Source organism: Ostrinia nubilalis, chromosome 4 (genome assembly GCF_963855985.1).
Source record: "Ostrinia nubilalis chromosome 4, ilOstNubi1.1, whole genome shotgun sequence".
In the NCBI taxonomy this organism is placed as follows: domain Eukaryota; kingdom Metazoa; phylum Arthropoda; class Insecta; order Lepidoptera; family Crambidae; genus Ostrinia; species Ostrinia nubilalis.
In genome coordinates, this window is record NC_087091.1 from 1,358,474 (window position 1) to 1,377,860 (window position 19,387).

Here is a 19,387-nt window from a genome sequence, read left to right on the forward strand (position 1 = left end):
ACAGTAAAACGGAGACATGTGTGAACCGGCCGTTATGGCAAAAAATTATGAAGTTCAAAATTGCACAGCGTGCTATGTAAAGGGCTATGCTCGGTGTTTCTCTACGAGATCGAATCAGAAATGAAGAGATCCGTAAAGGAACTAAAGTCGCTGACATAGCCCAACGGATTAGAAGCTGAAGTGGCAATGGGCAGGGCATATAGTACGCAGAACTGACGGCCGATGGGGCAGCAAGGTTCTGGAGTGGAGGCCACGTACCGTACTGTAGGACGTCCACCCACAAGGTGGGCCGACGACCTCATAAAGGTAGCGGGAAGGCGCTGGATGCAGGCCGCCACCAACCGGCCATTGTGGAAATCATTGGGAGAGGCCTATGTTCAGCAGTGGACGTCCTATGGCTGAAATGATGATGATGATTATTAAAAGAACGTAGAAATTCGTTCGTTCGTTCGTTCGTTTCAGCCGAAAGACGTCCTCCTGCTGGACAAAGGCCTCCCCCAAGGATTTCCACAAAGACCGGTCCTGCGCCGCTTGCATCCAGGTACTTCCCGCGACCTTCACCAGATCGTCGGTCCACCTAGTGGGAGGCCTGCCCACGCTACGTCTTCCAGCTCGTGGTCGCCACTCAATTTGGTCGCTTACTATGGGCCTCATAAGAAGGCTCAAGGTCACCCAAAGAGCGATGGAGCGTGCTATGCTCGGAGTTTCCCTGCGTGATCGAATCAAAAATGAGGCAGTGGGCGGGGCACATAGCTCGAAGAGCTGATGGCCGCTGGGGCAGGAAAGAAATTACTGGAAGATAATTAATCAACAGCATTATGGCATTTTTGAATAGAAAATCATCAGCTACTGTAGAGCTCACGGCTTCAATATCCGGCTAGAGCCAATCTGCGCAGTACACAACAATGTTGTTGTTTTCTCGCATATTATTTGTGTATCATCTCCAAAATGGTGAATCACCGTCATCTAATGATCTACTGTACAGTGATAATCATGATGTCATGGTTCATTTTGACATATTAGGAAGTAATGATAGGGAATTTAATTAATTGCAAAATAAGTTGCGCATTCACATCAATATAAATTATGTACGTATGAATGAATATAATTATAAATTAATTATTCACATTTTGCTATGGTATAAAATGCGTCTTTAATATCACTTATATTATAAATGATTTTATACTGGGCGTAGGTACACTTGCGTAAATACTGAGAATAGAAAAAACTCAAAAAGTGATGAGCTAAGCTAAAAGGTAAAAGATACAAACGGTACTTACATTATTATTTTTGAAATTATTTTTTGTCCATTTAGTTGGCAGTTTATCCATCGAGCTTTTTGTGCGTCAATGATTACGTAGAAAACAACTAGCCATCAACAACTCCACGAATGTGGAAAATCAAAGTTTTCGTAACAAATACCTTCTACAGGTAGAAATTATTCAGCAATGTTCTATAAATGTAAGTACTGTACATTGTACATACGTACACAAATTGGAGACAGCAAGAAATGCCAGGTTTTTGTGCAAGATACAAAGCTTTCTTGATGACATGCAGGTTATGGACAAAATTCTTTGACCTTCACTGGTTTCTATATGATACACATTTTCTATTTTTCTGACCAGTTTTTTTAATGAAAATTTAATGTTAATGTATGCCAATGGAGGTGCTGACACACTCACACGCTAGATTTTTAGTATGACTAGATTTTTAGTCTTTTTTGCTTGTTGTACCTTACCAATTTAGAGTAGGCAAAAAGTATCGCAGTACAAAAACATATATTTTATGAAATCGTACAGTCGTTATACAATAATACATTTATAATGGGAATCATGTCTTATGTTCCCTAAAGGGCAAAGAACTCTTGTGAATTATTATTTTCCTGCAACGGTGGGTTGTTACTATAAACACGTATAGTTTTTGTTGCTCAAAGTGCCATGACAGACAAAAAAGGTAGAGATAATGATTAAGTACATTCTCTACTAGATTGCGATAAACTTACGTTAATAAATTAAAAATTATTAATCTTACATTGTAATACTTGCTGTTAATGTTAAAGTTTATAAAAAGTTAATTCGAACCACACTAGGGACAAAATTAAGTGCTAGTTGGATGATGAGTGGTGTTTATACTACGAAGCCATTAAGTTTATTCGTTTTATATTTGCCACGTATATAGGCATAAGCTTTGCTTAGTTAAGGCCGAAGAATAATTGCTGAAATATTTTGTTAATCAAAATATGATTTATGAAAGAAAAGCATTTGCATCAGGCGTGTCTCTAGGCTCTAACTCTCAACCTAGGAGAGTTCTAACTCTCAACCTAAGAGAGTTCTTACTCTCAACCTTTCACTTACTCGGCGACTGTTGTAACTATTGAGCTATGAAGACAATTTATTTATTTAAATAAATACTAATTTGTTATCATACCACATAAGGAAATGCATTTTAAAACTGGTTTTTCAATATAGACAATTTCTAGTCTTTTCTATTGTAATATACACGAATAAATTATTTATTATTCAACGGGTAGGTATACCTAATCTAATTGTATGGTGTTTTGAATCAATTTTTCATATTATGTTTTTTGTTTGTTGCTCTCGCGGTTCCTTTGATAACTTTGTAATGCTGATTTATTATAATAGTTCTCCTTGGTGTACCAAACCATGAAATCGTAAGCACCATCGAAAATCCTGTAAAAAAGCAGCGGCAGACGACACTCAGACATTTTGGTACTGACGTAGCTGCGACTACGCAAACCGTGAGCTCATCACGCAGAACAAACGCATTCCTAAACAACCATTACTGGTTTTGAACTATTAACATGTGAAGGTGAAGTCGAGAATGTTCGATGTGTTGTGAACTTTGGAGGAAATTATGAAGACGTTCTTAACTGGTTTGGGAAGTAGCGGCCGTGACGTCATCGGAGGCTGCGCGGTATATAGCAGATGCGCACGCTCATCCATCGTTTGTTTCTCGAGTTACGTGAGAGATAAGTGAATATTGTACGAGATGCTGCGATTTGTGACAATTTTAGCCGCTGCGGTAAGTGAAAAACGTTTTTCCTATTATTACTTTAGGGATATCCTGTAAAATGCGTTTAAGAAAGTGGAATATTATAAAATTTTGAGTTTTAACGTTAAATCATTATAATATTGAACTTTGTTTTTCATTCATAAAATCGTAGTACGATTTTGACCCTGAAGAGACTAGGTAGGTATTATGTTAACTAGTAATCATATTGAACGGTAATCTTGGTGCTAAATGCAATCTTAGATTTCAATAAGCGAATTTCTTATTATTTTGAATCATTTTTATAAGTCTGCTTTGAATATTTAATTTTACGTAAACTAATGAAATTAATAATATTTGCATTTCAAAAACAATGGGTGTTGTTTTACAATTCCATCTACAATATCATACACATTTATTTTTTATTTTTAACTTTAATTTCAACCATTGATTTCATTCAGCTCGACTTTTTTTTTATAAAACTTTAAATGAAGCTTACGTCAATATTAAGGGTATTTTTAAGTTTTAATACTTTTGGGATAAATAAATAACCACATAGATTTTATCAAAATAGCCAGTCAACGGATTGCGTTTCACAGAAGCAAGATTTTCAATGTTTGTTAAAACACCTTAAACAGATAGATTTCCTGAGTCTTAAAAAATAAAATATCAAATCATTATACCTAATTCTAAAATATGTATTTATAAGTTTATTGCGTCATTTTTATAAATACCACATTGTCTCATGGTAATGCAGATACAGGATTCACCGTTTTTTCTCGATGATTCTCGACCCGTAGGTTATAAAGGAGCGTCACTAATTTATTATTTGCGCCACACGTGTGTGCTAAACGTGTTTTAAATCACATACAAAACACTTAATTATTCAAACAATAAAGGAGCTTCTTTAGATAATTACAAAGTTAGTGGCAGAGTTTAAAGCTGATTGAAACTGACCGTATGTAGATCCATCCTAAAGTTAAAAGTTCATGGTCTAGTCATATCTTTTAACAAGGGTTTTCAAGCTGTAGATCCTGGCTACACAGGAGTTGCAGCGGTGGGAACGAGAAGTGGGAATAGTCCCATTTATCTAGTCATATCTGTGGCTCATATTAGGGTAATTAGCATGCAATGAAATTATGTTATACCTAAACATTTTTTTTAAAATAACATAAGGATCAAAGGCAATTTATGTAACCACAACATACCATTCATTCACAGTCGTTTAAAGATGTTTCTATACTTATGGACTTCGATCGATAAAGCCTACGACTGAACTATCAAGATAAAAAATGAGATATAACAAGGAACAACATACCAATAATTTTGTTGTGGCTTAAAAACTGTAAAACTATGAACTAAACTTTCACTGTAATTTTGTAAACTTCTGTAACATTTTTGGATGAAGTTGACTGATTTGTGTCAAAATTAGACATCTTGTTCAATCATATTGAAATAAGTTATGGTATTTTCAACAAAAAGAATACATTACAGAAATAATAAACCTATGGTTCTATATTCTTCAGCTTACATCAGCCATATAGCACACAATTATTATTATTATTTAATTATTTATTTATTTTTGAGATCAACATACTGTTAGTTGATCGAGAACACATTAAATATGTTAATTTTCTTAATCTACGTTGATCTTATGATGGACTTACAACTCTATTATTAACTATTTATTAACTTAAGACATCATTAGCAGCTAATCAATACGGATATTGATTTATTAATAGAATAAAACGAAATTAAAGTTTGTAAAAAGGTAGGTAATTAAAAAGATTTCTTTATTAATTAATTCCAAATTGGATTTATTAAAGTTGACAAATTGAGTACATTATCATAGTTTAATCTTTAACAGCGTTGAAACCCGCAAAAAAATCCAAAAGGAAGTTAAAATAGTATAATTTCTAATAGTTGAAAAGTGGGTCACACACGAGACCCTAAGGATTAGACATCAACGCGTCAGGCCCAAAAATACTCTGTCGTTTCTTACGTTTAAAAACCTTGATAAAGCCTATCGCAGGTGCAAACTTTTTGATATATGGCCGAAAACCTTGAACAATACCATTTACCAAGGGCTTTCCATAACAAAACCGGCTTTCTTCTTTTTACTCGTGTTTTGGTGTAATGGGGAAGGGGATGCTTTTTAAAATAAAACGCTTGTTAAAGTTAACGAGCAGACGCCTTGTGAGGTGAGTTGTGTTTCTATAAGATAAGGCCAGGCGATGACTGACGACTCGGTATCTTGTAAGGCCATTGTTTGAGCTTTCAGAAGAAAGCAGCCTTTCTTATTGATAATGCTTTTTCTATAAAGTTCTATAAATAATGGTAATATTCTTAATTGGAGAAATTTATTTATTATGTATTAAATATAGGTAAGTATTTGTGACTTAATCTTTGGTTTGCTTATTGCTGTATTGATTTATAAGTACCACATTTAATTCAAAACACCTACTGAAGAATATTGGGATACAATATTTTGCAATTGTAAAATGATTGTTTTAACTTAAATTAAAGAAGATCTTAAATTCATGATCGTCGGGCCGTATTTTAAAGAACATAACTTTCTTGTCAAATACAGTGTTAATGTTAAATGGTGGTTTAATAGTTTCTCCCTCTACGGGATAATCGGTTTCTTAACTTCCTCATTGTATGCTAATAATTACGAGAATACACCAACAAAGAATTTTAAATATTTTTTCAATTACAAAAAACAGCTGGAAATGTAGGACTTAAGCCCTTGCTTTTCTTATACTTATCCTTATAAGTTCATATTTAAAAAGTTATTTATTTCTCTCATCTAGAACTTTTCTGACAATTTTACCACGCATTTAAATATATTTTTCTAATAGAATTAAGCTTTAAAAGGTTTTTATGTAAACCAGTAAGATAGTGAGTCATTATGAGGATCCTTATAAGGAAATTCTATTCGTTAAAAACTACGCAAAGAAGCCCCGAATCATAAATCACAATAAGTAGGTACCATTGGTCAATTATTTTGAGAAAAACCACGAGTTGACCTTTAACACGTTTAATGATATCCGTGTTAAACTTATTTTAAGTTTGTCTTTAACAAACGTGTAATTAAATGTATTATTTAGGCAATTTTTCAGTTAAAAAAGTTGTTTTGTCCATTGCAAAGTAATTTATCCAATAAAACATTTAAAACATTGCAATTACAATAGAAATACATGGTCTTAACGCTTTAAGTATATTGAAAAATTACTCTTATTATATTTTAAATACAGTTGTAAAAACTAATGCTTTATTGTTTGAATAAGAAACTTTAAGTTAGAATTAGGTACTATTTACACTTCACTTAGTTATGATAATGCAAAATATGCTCTTATTTCTTCAGTAATATACGATCCAAATAAGATGTTACGTCTAATCTGTATTAAATACTACCTAGTTTTGGTCAAAATAAGCATTTCCGATTATTATGCGATGGGTCTCATTTCGGACGTGACTTGATGTACAAATTGGTTAGTTCTCTTAAAATTCTGTGCTTTATTTTACATTTACATATTAAGTAGTGTGCTCGTGTGATGTAAGATTTGATTAAATGGAAGCAAGTCGTTACGGTTTCTCACGTTTTTAATTCACCACTTCATTCAACATTACTAAATTATTACTAAACCTTTGAGTCTTGATAAAAGAGCCTTATAACGTTTCCGATATTTGGCATATCCTTTCGCTACAATGCTGTCTGTAGGCATCCATGATATTGTTACTATGCCAAAGTCCATCTGAACTTTAAACTTTTTTTCCGGGTATTATTACTTTGATTAAGTTATTCACTTAAAGCGACAGAATTCAGAAATCTTTAAACCCGTTCTCACAATGACACCCTGTCTCTATACGCTCTCTAGAAATGTAAAGAATGATGTATACTAACTCTTCGATGATGTAGTTCCAAGAGAGTTATTCCTTCTTAAGCAAACAAACCGTTTAGCTACTGCTTTACAATTGAAAATTAATTTATGAGCTATTCTAGTAGTGATGGATTATACATAGATTTATAGCCATGAAACATAGAGTCTTGGGTATAACTCTCTCAGGTGCTAGAAGTCAATTTTATTTATTCGATTACGATTACTATAGTACACCGACGATCTAGTATAGATCGTTTCATCCACGAAGACGCGCCCCACCATTCTTTCGCTAATGTTTGAGTGTTATCGGTACACGCTAAATTAACCATGAGTGCACACGCACACTACAATAATGACGCTCGGATTGCTCGGATCAAACTCCCCGCACCCCGCGCTTCCCTCGACCAAAAATTGGTGGGGCGCGTCTTCGAGAATAAAACGATCCATAAAGGTGCGGGAAGCACCTGGTTCGCTCGTTGTGGAAATCTTTGGAGGAAATTTTGTCAGTAAACGTCTCTATGCCGAGAAGAAAGGGAACGATTACATACTTTGTATGTGTGTAGTTTTTAAGGACAACTGTTTTTACATGGCTCTATGCTACGATTATTTAGATCTGTTTTTTCTCTTATGTGTCTACGTATCGTCTCTTTTAATTATGTAGGTATTTTAATTAATAAACTCTAATGTTGATAAAAACAGTAACGTTAGCGCAGTAAAGAACTAGGACATTGAAAAACCTGTTTTTATAGTATTTACACCTTTTTGTGTGGAAAACAAAAAGTGGGTGTTTCTAAAAATACGAATCATCAGGGTTTAATTACATTTTCATAACACAACAGGACACGTCTGAAGTAATTAGTTTAAGCTTTTGATTAAATAACTGCGTAATCATTTCAATTCAAATTCGCAGAGTTGTTATTTAAGACAAAACATTTGACTTCACTATTTCAATTATTGTCTCGGATAATTTATGAATACAAGAGCACTTAGCAACTTTTTTATCCAGCCACAAATACCTAACGATCTAATAATGATCCATCTACTACTTTCACCGATAAACGATTGAGACTTTACTCGTATATAGATTTAATCAAAAATATCGATATTTAAAAATCGTAAGCCTTTTTAACATTTATTGTATTGTCGAAACGCAAATTACTTGAGCCGCTTTTCTCACGGTTCAGTGTTGCACAGTTCAAGTTCACGGTAAGGCACTTGGAAACTTGTTTATGTCAATTAACTAAAGATTTCGATTATTTAGACCGGTTGAATGAGTGTAGAGTTTACATTTATATCTTAAAATTTTACCCTTTAAATAATAAATGATTGATGTTATTAGCATAGGTAGAGATAGTTGTTTAATTAGTGATACTGAACCTCTTTCATTTATGTCCTTATAAGAACAAAATGAAGATAAGTTCGTCATATTGACCACTTAGGTCATTGAATCCTTTGAAGCAGCCAAAAATCGTTTTTTCGTAACTAATTTTAAATGATATTTTGGGAGTCATTTTATTTTGGATTTCCCGATCGACAATCGATGAGCAATTATGAAACGGACATGGATTTTAACAAATATCCAACAAAAAACATGTCTATTGATTGATATTGATGCTTTTTGTCTATGGCCAGGATCAATTTCTTGACGGAACGTAATTAAGTTAAGTTTTTATGAAGTTTTGAGTTGAAATTAGCGTCTATTATTAGTTATTTACAAATTATCAGTTGTGTTTGCACATGATAATTTGTTTGAAGCGCCTCAGAGTAGAGTTTTTTTAACATGATAAAAAATGAGTAGTAAATAGGCGCTAAGTTAGACAAGTTTTCATTGAGTATCCAATTAAAACGCATAAAAAGTCTATAAGGTTTTATGAGTTGTTAAAAAGTATTCACCATAATTTCAGCGAGTAGTCACGATACGAGATCGTTACAATGCCATCATCTATTTTTATTTGTAAAAAGATTAAACACGCAAAAAGATGTAACAACCAGTATTTTTAGATATGCCGATGTGGATGTTAAAGAAAGATAGTGGTCATGCTAGATAATTTAGCTGAGTGCGTCTCAAAACACCTTTAGCTAAAAATAGAAGCGATAAACAATCGCAGAAACAAATGACAATATATGTCCAAGGAAATATCACCATAAAGTAAACAACATATTTTTGTCATTTTAAACTAGACTCAACTGCCATTTTCTTAAGGTCTATTGTTTGTCTAGTGGATTCTACTGCTGACCATACATTGAGTTAATAAGCAGATAAAGTTTTCTTACTCCAAGTTGACCTTTGTGGTCATCTTCACGAGAAACAAATGAGATGTAAGGTCGTTATTAATACTTCTAATGTGTCATAGATTAGTGATGCAGAAGGGCAATCGGTATTGGCATAATCTTACCATATTGTTATATTACTGGTTTGAATATCTAGGTAGAAATATTTCATGCATAGATGTTATGTAACATGAAGCATTCCATAGATAGAATATTGTAAATTATAATCACAACATAACTTCAAAGCTAGCAAGCTGAAGTGGCAATGGGCAGGGCATTTAGAACGCAGAACTGACAGCCGATGGGGCAGCAAGGTTCTGGAGTGGAGGCCACGTACCGGAAAGCGCAGCATAGGACGTCCACCCATAAGGTGGACCAACGACCTCATAAAGGTAGCGTCAAGACGCTGGATGCAGGCCGCCACCAACCGGCCATTGTGGAAATCATTGGGGGAGGCCTATGTTCGTTCAGCAGTGGACGTCATATGGCTGCAATGATGATTATGATGATGACTTCAAAGGAGTAATAATTAGGAGTATGTCAAGTTATGACCTATCTAGCTTTTAATTACTGTAACTAATATGAGATTATCTGACAATCTGACCTGACAATACAGCAGTAAGGAAGTTACTTGCCCTAGCGTTCTTGCAATAGTTTAACTAGCTAATAACAATACAAGTGTATTAGCATAATAATAATTGGTTTAAATGTCAACTTGTAATAATACGAGGCGTGACGAGACGATAGGTTTAAATTCCAATGACCACGACGACACCGTCGTCAAACAAAAAATATGAATCTTTGATTAAGATGTAGATGTATGTAACAATAATTTGCATGGCTTCCGATTTCAAAAGGGCGTAGCCGTGGGTGACGGCTTGTCATAAGGCCAAAATAGGCAGAATACATTAAATTATTACAGGATTTTATGAGATATCTCCATCACTTAATAAAACATGTTCTCCCTTCAAATTATGCAACCAAATAAAGCAAAAACTAACACCAAAGGAAAACTCACCTGTATGCTGATGATGTCTTTTAAATTCGTGAACAAAAATCAGCAAAATATTATTATTATAAAATAATATTGAATTATTATTATCCTTTTTTAGTTACAATATATGGGCTAGGCTCATGATAAAAATCCCATTTAACCACAAGGCTCGTTTATTCAAATCAATTTATTTCACGGTGGCGGAGCCTGTTTTTTGCACTGTAGAGTCTGTAGATATTACAAATGTATATCTTAATGTAACATCGTATTGTCGTATTGATGGCACTATTAAGCAGTCACGAATCCGACCGGTCATTGATATTTTGACATAAGCATCTGCCTCTGGATTACCATTTATATTTATTTTCAACTTGCCTAACGTTGTTGACCGTAGACGGCCTTTGCCGGATCTCTATAATAGTAAAGTTTTATGTCCTTGAATAAATATACTCCTAACAATGTATACAAAATAAAGGACTAATTTTAAGTGAAAAATATCCACGATATGACTGATACAGCCTCTACACAACTGTAGCTGTACCGGCTCCGGGACAAAACCTGGAAAAATCGGTTCGTTCATTTCAGCCGAAAGATGTCCACTGCTGGACAAAGACCTCCCCCAAGGATTTCCACAAAGACCGGTCCTGCGCCGCTTGCATCTAGGCACCTCTCGCGACATTCACCAGATCGTTGGTCCACCTAGAGGGAGGCCTGCCCACGCTACGTCTTCCGGCTCGTGGGAAAATCGGTAATAAAAAAAAACTGCCACACTGACTCTATACCTCTTCAATGTAGCCTTCCAGTTTAGCCTAACCAAATGAATTCATCACCCAATTCTGCATGACAACCTCCTAACCGTAATGGCACCTCCCTCACATCACAAAGCGCGACACACAAAACGTACGCGCCTTTTGTGCGCAAGTCTCATACAAATACAAATAAGAAGTGCGACGCGAATCGGTCAGCGGAATGTATGTCAACATCACTATTATAGTTGACATTATTATTTTAAGACGATTTTCCGGAACCGATCGGATTCAATTGAGTGTCACGGACCATTTTGGCAATGTGATTAGGCATAATTTATTGGATGTGTAGGTACTTGTATTTTAGTCACTGATCTTTGCCGTCTTTAAACGTGACTGTAGAAGACACATTTGATTTATTGTGCCTGTTTTGTAGTTTAACTAAGTGCCTAAACTTAGTATTTTAGTGCCTTTAGTACCTATAGACACGGAGTTCTCAACCGTGGTAATACGTGACTTTAGACTGCAAATAAGTATGTACTAGGTGCAAAGTACATAAAGAGCTGAATAGGAGTTTTGTGTTTTTAAGAACTAGGTATTCGAGCCAAAAACTAGGTACTTACAAGCGAAATTGTAAAATAAATTGTGTTGTCACACTTTTGCGAGGTTTAATGATCTTTGATTGACTGAATTATATCTTTACTAAGTCAAAAATTGTATTTAACTGGCAAATATTTTTTTGTTCCTAGAACTAGGCATTTGTTTAGGAACTAGAACTTATTGTCAGAGCATTTAGCGTTTATCAAGGGCACATCACACTTACGCTTATTGTTGCAAACGTACAAATCCATAAGAAGAATCTATCAGGTTCGTTTTCAACGCGGTGACACATATTTGCACAAGCCACATTATGTGTGCAAGCAATAACCGTCGACCTCGGAGCTGTGTCACGGAGTCCTCACTTCACGCGTTATGCAGAAAAACATAAATCTTAATCATGTATGGCATATTCCTGAAATAAACTGAAATAAAGTGTTTATGAATAGCACGAACAGGGTTTGTCCCTTTTCTTTTGGACCTTATTTAGAGCAGACGGTACGCAAGGTCTCATTAGAATGTTTAAGGTTTTTTAAAAACAGAAAATGTTCTGTTAGAGGGAGGGCCTAAGAGGACTAAAGTTGCTATTGATCTCCAGTACCTAATTGTCGAGTTTCCGTCACCACAGGGTGACTTAGTATACAGTCTCTATCAATATTACTAATTTTATTTTTCTACTGCACTAAGTATACCTAGAAAACCCTAGGCTGTTTACAATCCAAGAAAACTATTAACCAAAAATATTATTTAAAAACCAAATTACAGTATTTAAGCTCGCTAGACGGTTACATAAGAAATAAGAAATGACGACACCAACGAAGTACATACTGTAATGTATTAAAATATGTTAAAGTTAAGCTATAAGTCTGGTATAGTGAACGAGGTCCGGTTCATCAATGGGCAGTTGTGTTTAAATTATAGGATGACTCAAATTATTATGTTTTCGGTTCGACGTAACTTGCTGTTTTATTTGTAGAGTCATGTGCGTGATACGTTTCGGAATTTTAACGTATTGCGTGAGAATCTCAAAAAGGTGTTATTGGGAAGAAGAATTTAAAGGGCGTAAAATACGACCTTGATTGAGAAAGCAGCCAATTTTGAGTATAAGCTTGTAAAGATACATCGATTCTGATATTGCTATTATAGTTTGTACAGATTTGAGGATGGAAAAATTTTGAGTAGGAGTATAGGTACGTTCTTTACGACCAAGCTACAAATAAATAATAGCAATATTAAAATGTAATTAAATGAGAACATTAATTTGAGGAAAACTTATCGATGTTATTGTCCTGAGAACAAACTTGGACGAATAGCAAGCTAGAGTGTGCTACAGCTAAGTTATATACCTACCAGCCGTTATGTGCAATATGACCTATGTAAATAGTAGTTCATTGCCTAGGTTTAAGATTGCTATAGGTATTTCAGATCTGAAAATGAAAATGTTAGGTGCCTGTTGGCATGGCCAGTCCCATGGACATATCCCGTTTCTTGACTCTAAGCGACAATTTGGTGTCCTTTGATCACCCAGGTAATCGTATCCATGGGACCTTTCGCTTTTATAAATATAGATAGGTGTAAATTTTTTCTATTTCCATTTGCTCAAATATCTTGTTCTTTCCAGGCGGCGCTAACATCAGGGGCGCCGAACCCCACCAATATCTTCGAGATCGACATCACCCCGGAGGAGGCTCAGAAGTACCTCAACAGCCCTCCCTTCACAGAGCCCCAGCTGGCTGGGAGGACTGCTGTCTTGCCACTGGTAATATTTGACACTGACTTTGATTTAATAAGGCTTCCACAGACCAAACGCTGGGCAGTAGCAGCGCAGTAATACAACAGCGCGGGCCCGCGTTCGCGCCGCTTCTGTCCCGCACTCGGGCCGCGGCGCCGCCTCGTTTGTCGTTCGGCAGTTATAGTGCGGCGCGGTTGGAGCGCGGGCCCGCGTTCAAATTTGGTGTGACACACTTCAAATAGTTTCTTGTATTACAACATTTACAACTTGCGCGGGCCCGCATTCAAACTGCGCTGCTACGTTTGGTCTGTGGAAGCCTTAAATTTTTGAAAACCACCCGCGTTGCAACTGCTTTGAAACTGCGCTGCTTTCAGTGTGCCTCAGCCGCGCAGCAACTGACCCGCACTGCTTCTGACCCGCGTTTGGTCTGTGGAAGCCTTTAGGGCCCTCGCCCACGGCGACTTTTTGTCACGCGTTTCGTAAACGAGCAACAGCGTCGCATTAGCAACGCACTACAGAAGTGATGCCAATGCGCTACAGCATGCAGCGCGACTGCATCGCTACAAAAAGTCGCCGTGGGCTGGTGCCCTTAGTTCTCTTCTCAATCGTTTCACTCGATACTCTTGACAGAGTGATCGTGGTGCTTGCCTTACGATGTCTCGCCACCTTGCTGACAGAGGAAAAGCCCTCTTGGGGCAAAAACTCGATTTGCTTCAGAATAGTCCCAGATTTTCAGTGAGAGTACTGGAACGTGATTTTATGTCCACGTGCTTAATCAGAATTAATGTTTATAAGAATAATGGAAGAAAATGGATTAGCTATTAGTATTCTCGGATAACGAAGTACAATACATTATAGGCAAATTAATTAAACTTTTGACTCTTTACAGTATCAATTTTACATATGAATTTGTTAAGAAAACCCGAGATAATAGAAGTGCTTTCGTTTGAAAAAATACCTACGACTTCCTTTTAAAGTTTTAGCAGGTGTTCCGTACTAAATTGGTGCAGAATGATGCATACATTTAGATTGTCGGATTATTTAAAAATCTACGAGATTTTGTTTATTTAGCTCATCCAACCAATTGATCTCGATTACTTGTTTTCGTGTATACTGTAGCTGAATACAGAATACTTAATTTGTTAGCCTTGACTTTCGACTCACCTCTGGGTGTTGTTCCACAAATGTAAAATACTTGGTCTAATGTCGCGTTTGTATTTTGTATTCTAGGTGAGATATAACGACCCCAGATTTCGCGCCGCCGAAGCTGGCCCCACTCTCGGACACTACTGGAAGAATGGACGCGAAATTGAAAACACCGACGACTACATTGAAGAGGTAAAAAAAATGAACTGTAATGTACAGACGACTGCACATCAAGATAAACACAGCGTTATATTACGTAGTTAGAATAGAGGCCAAATTGCAACAAAAATGTTAGTCTGATGTGCTGTTCTCAGCACAGTTGACCACACAGACTAGGCAAATTCGCTGCAGAACAGCATTTTTTACGTCTTATAAAGATCTTGATCGAATTGAGCTTGATGCGTTATCGTCTGTAGTACATTAATATTATTAAAAATGCAGAAACTTTATATTGGTAAGGGTAGAGTCATTATTATGAAATGACACCAGAAGCTGGATTCAAACTCAAGCTTAATCACAGTTTCGATATGACCAATCATAGGCTTGAAGGAATATGATTCAGGCTTTCAAATCGATCAAATAATAAAAATAATAAATAAAAATAAATATCCTTGGACATTTTACACTGCGCGTTTGCGTCCCAAACTAAGCAAAGCTTGTACTATGGGTACTAGACAACGGATATAAACATACTTAAATACTTTTTTTTGTAAATACATACATTAGAAAACACCCAGTCCAATACAAACAAAAATGTTCATGCACACAAATGTTTGTACTGTGCGGGAATCGAATCCGCAACCTCCGGAATAGTAGTCCGTTTCGAACCACGTCCAAACGGCCGACGCACCAAATTGCATTCTCTAATTCCACTAATCCAATTTGCAGGTGTACGACGCCTCCCAGTACCACGGGCAGGACGGGCTCGGCGCCTACACCTACGGCTACAAGACCCCCGAGTCTGCCAAGGTGGAGAACCGCGTGAGGGCTGGTGACGTCACCGGCTCCTACGTCTACAAGTCTCCCGGACACGAGGATATTAAGGTTTGGACCTAAAATTGTAACAGATTTACTTTTTACCGCAGGCCGCTACCAATCGATCAACATGGAAAGCATTGGAGAGGCCTATGTTCAGCAGTAGACGTCCTATGGCTGAAATGATGATGATGATGATCTTTTTTGTTGACTTTTCCAGTAATTGGTAAAGAAACTAGCAGCCTTGTCATCTCGGTCTATTTGTCTGACACTAAAACCCTTTTTAGTTCGGATCTTCCATCCTTGGTACAGTGAATAAGGTTAATATCTAAAGATTAGATTTATTATCATTATAAAAGCTCTGCTCCATTATAAGTTTCCTTACGTTTTATTCATAGCAAAGACGTCTACTTGTAATCTAATAACATAATACGGGCGGAATCAGGCAGGCTACATAAAATACAGATTATTAGTTCGTGTCATAATTTTACCTCAGTATCACCTGTCATAAGACTATGGAGAATTTAGGATCCTCAGTAATCAAAAACACTATTTTGCACTCGAAAATACTGATAAAAGTGGCTATTCCAAATTGGCTTCTATTCCCACTCTAACATTGCCTATTTTTCCAGGTCCGCTACTGGGCCGACAGCCAAGGTTTCCACCAGGAAGACAACCTCCCCAAGCTGGTGCCACAGCCGGTGCAAGAGACCGCAGCCGTGAGGGCCGCTCGCATCGCCCATGAGAAGGCCTGGAAGGAGGCAGCTGACGCCAACCTGCACCCTAACGCTCATCCTCAGTAAGTTTATACAAAACACTACCAACTAGGTACTACAACTTATCATAATTGTATTCTCCTTTATTAAGGTCTAAGATAGTCAGCTATCAGCTGAACCCTTAGATCCTGACTCTACAGTCTAGAGTTACGCGAGTTACAATCAAGGGAATGAGAGGTAGGTTTAGTCCTGTAATAGCTACACCGTTTATTTATTTATTTCCTATCATTGAGAAATAGGTAGGGCTTTTACCCCCTTATTAATAAAAACTTACACCAGGGATGAACACCGGATTAAAATGTCATTTCCATACTGAATGACAATTTAAATCAGAGTTCAACTAGGGTGTAACTTTTATTAGAATAGAATATAATAGTTTATTTCAAATAATATGGTTATAACAGTTCTTATAATATTACCTAATAAGGGGGTTAGAATTAAGAAACTATGAAAATCACTATTTATTCATGACGGAGGTGCATGCTTAGTCTAAAATATTAAAGGAGCAGCTGATTAAGCTGTAGTTGAAAGTAAGATAGCCAATTCCTCTGTGGCTGAGGAATTCAGGTGAAGCGCTTTCACGTTCGGTCTTATCACACTTCCCATATCATCAAAACATTGTTCTTCCTTCTCTAAGCTTACTTTTCACCCACAGGTCATACGGCAACAACTACGACTACCAGCCCCAAGCCTCAGAGGTCCAGCAGACGGTTTACCAGCCTGATTCCCAGCGTGAGGGCAAGGCCTACAACCAGCAGTATCAGGCCAGCCAGCAGTTCGGACAGCAGCAGAATCAGCAGTACCAACAACAGAACCAACAGTACCAGCAACAGAACCAGCAGTACACCACTACCACTGAACCTGAACCTACTGTAAGTACAGAATATTAATAGTAGAATGCAAAACCTTAGTAATACTTTGTACTCGTATAAGGTTGATTATGCTTGGAATTTAAGGAGACAATATTGTTAAACAATTATAATTTTGATTCACGTGCTCTAATGCTTCTTGGAACTCTTATTCAAAAATATGTAGATCCAATAGATTATATAGAAAGTAAAAGCATAATTTTTCTCAAGCCACAGATTTTTGCCAAATCAAAATAATGACTTTTTTTCAAATTTTTTTTCGCATCGTCGCGTACATTTATTGTCAATACCAAATTTTACTATTATAAGTATCATAATTAACAAATAACTATTTGGGTAAACAGTTTTAGTACAGACTAGCGGCCGCCCGCGACTTCGTACGCGTGGATCCCGTTTTACCCCCTTCATTTATCTTACGCGGCTTAGATTTTTTCATTCAAATGTTTTTTTCCCGCTAACTCCCGGTTCCGTGGGAATTTTGCAATATCCTGTTGTAACTAAGCTTTAAGTTTACTAAGGCACCTGCATGCCTCAAGCGTCTAACTTAAGCGGTTTAGATTTTTCATAAAAAAAAGATTTTCCGGCTAATTCCCGTTCCCGTGGGAATTCCTAAGTATACTATAACCTGCCCAGGAGTATGAAGAATAATTATACCAAGTTTCGTTAATATCCGTCTAGTAGTTTTTGTTTCTATAAGGAACATACAGATAGACAGACAGACAGACAGACAGACAGACAAAAATTTTACTGATTGCATTTTTGGCATCAGTATCGATCACTAATCACCCCCTGATAGTTATTTTGAAAATATATTTCATGTACAGAATTGACCTCTCTACAGATTTATTATAAGTAGGTATAGATTACTAATAAGTTTTCTCTCAGTTTTAATTTTCTTGTCTCCTCACACATTTACATCACACTTAGTATTTTTTGTAACCGATATTTAAACCAGCCCTATTCTTATCAAATATCTCTATGACTTATCTTTCTCCTCAGGGTCCCCCACGTGGTTTCTTCTACAGCTACAACTACCCAGTGTCCATCATCGTCCCCAAGAACGAGGCGGAGGGCGGCGCCAGCGCTGGACACCCAGTGGACCACGACACCGTCTCCCATGGCGGATTTTAAGAAGTAGACAGGAGTTTGGACCTAGTGTTTCTATTCGACTTTTGTTCAATCCATCCATTTTTGTTTTGGGTTAATCCCATAAAGCTTCAACCACACCAACGCGTGCAGATAGCCATCGCCAAAGGCCAAGGACAGTCGCGCGAGCCATGACAGTTCACGCGACCTGTCTTTTCCCTATGATTGCGACGTGATCGGCGATGGCGATCTGCACACGTTGGTGTGGTTGAAGCATTATGAACAATCCATTGTTGTTTTGGGTTAATCCCTTATTTGGGATCTTAACACTCGAAAATTATGTTGGGATCTGCAGGGTCTTTTCTACATAATTTATTATTGTCATAATTACCTTCGACTATCTTGCTCACTCGTTTTAAGGCACTTATTTCGGAATGAGTAAGAGATGAAAAAATTCGGAAAACTTTGAGATAATTTAGTTCAAAAATTCAAGTTATTTAGAAACACTAGGTTCAAGTTTGATTATTAAATTAACCATCCGATTGGTTTCGCGTACTAATTCGGCACGCTAGTAGGTTGGAACCAAACATGGTATACAGGATATTAGTTGTATGTGATCGCCTTTAGCTACTCGATAGTCTAATAAGCACATTTGTATGTAAACTATACTGTTTTCATTATGCGTAATCGATTTCTAATATTTAGACTGTCGAAGCTAGTTTCGTTGCCATTTTAGATTTAGTTAAATTACTATAGTTACTTGTGTTAATTTCCTACGTGACTATTGGCTTCCTTACAATATCAGACTCGGATATTAAAATTATTGTAATTTTTTATTTGAAATTGCAGTATTTATGACAACAGTTTGAAATGATCGGCGTTTGATAGTGTAACGACTTTGGTTTCAAATGATTTATTTGGTTAAACTCTTGAACCCGGTCTTGTGATTGTATTTAAGTTTGTTACCATAGTTTAGTTTAAGTTAAAAATGCAATGGCCTACGTCGAAATTGTAAGATTTGATTTTTAATAAAGCATTTCACTTACATTGTGGTGTATTTGATTGCCTTGTTCCTAAATTATTTTTAAGTCTTATTATGTTAAAATACCTATTTTTATTTTGGTGTGAACTTGCAATGATTATAAAGAATTTGGCGAGCTAGATTGAATTGAGTAGGACCTTGATCCATACTTGGCCTATCCCAAATGTTCTCACATTAGAAACAAAATAAGCAAAGGACATCATAAGTCATTAAAAATACAATGTACCAATAATATTTTTATTCAAACCTGCATCGGATAC

General features: G+C 36.5%; 1 protein-coding gene across 1 annotated transcript; it reads left to right on the plus strand.

The window, feature by feature from the left end:
* The first annotated feature begins 2,935 nt into the window (after positions 1-2,935).
* Positions 2,936-19,132, plus strand: LOC135071421 (uncharacterized). The gene is made up of 7 exons (XM_063965210.1): positions 2,936-3,042; positions 13,123-13,260; positions 14,464-14,571; positions 15,268-15,423; positions 15,987-16,153; positions 16,786-17,002; positions 17,999-19,132. The coding sequence occupies exons 1-7, from the start codon at positions 3,010-3,012 to the stop codon at positions 18,128-18,130; spliced, it is 951 nt and encodes a 316-aa protein (XP_063821280.1). The 5' UTR covers positions 2,936-3,009; the 3' UTR covers positions 18,131-19,132.
* Positions 19,133-19,387: the final 255 nt, after the last annotated feature.

Excerpts from the sequence above, each read along its gene's own strand:
- LOC135071421 (XM_063965210.1), top strand. The coding sequence starts at position 3,010 with ATGCTGCGATTTGTGACAATTTTAGCCGCTGCG. Across the intron at positions 14,572-15,267 it reads CCGACGACTACATTGAAGAG|GTGTACGACGCCTCCCAGTA; the intron begins GTAAAAAAAATG and ends TCCAATTTGCAG. Across the intron at positions 15,424-15,986 it reads CCGGACACGAGGATATTAAG|GTCCGCTACTGGGCCGACAG; the intron begins GTTTGGACCTAA and ends CTATTTTTCCAG.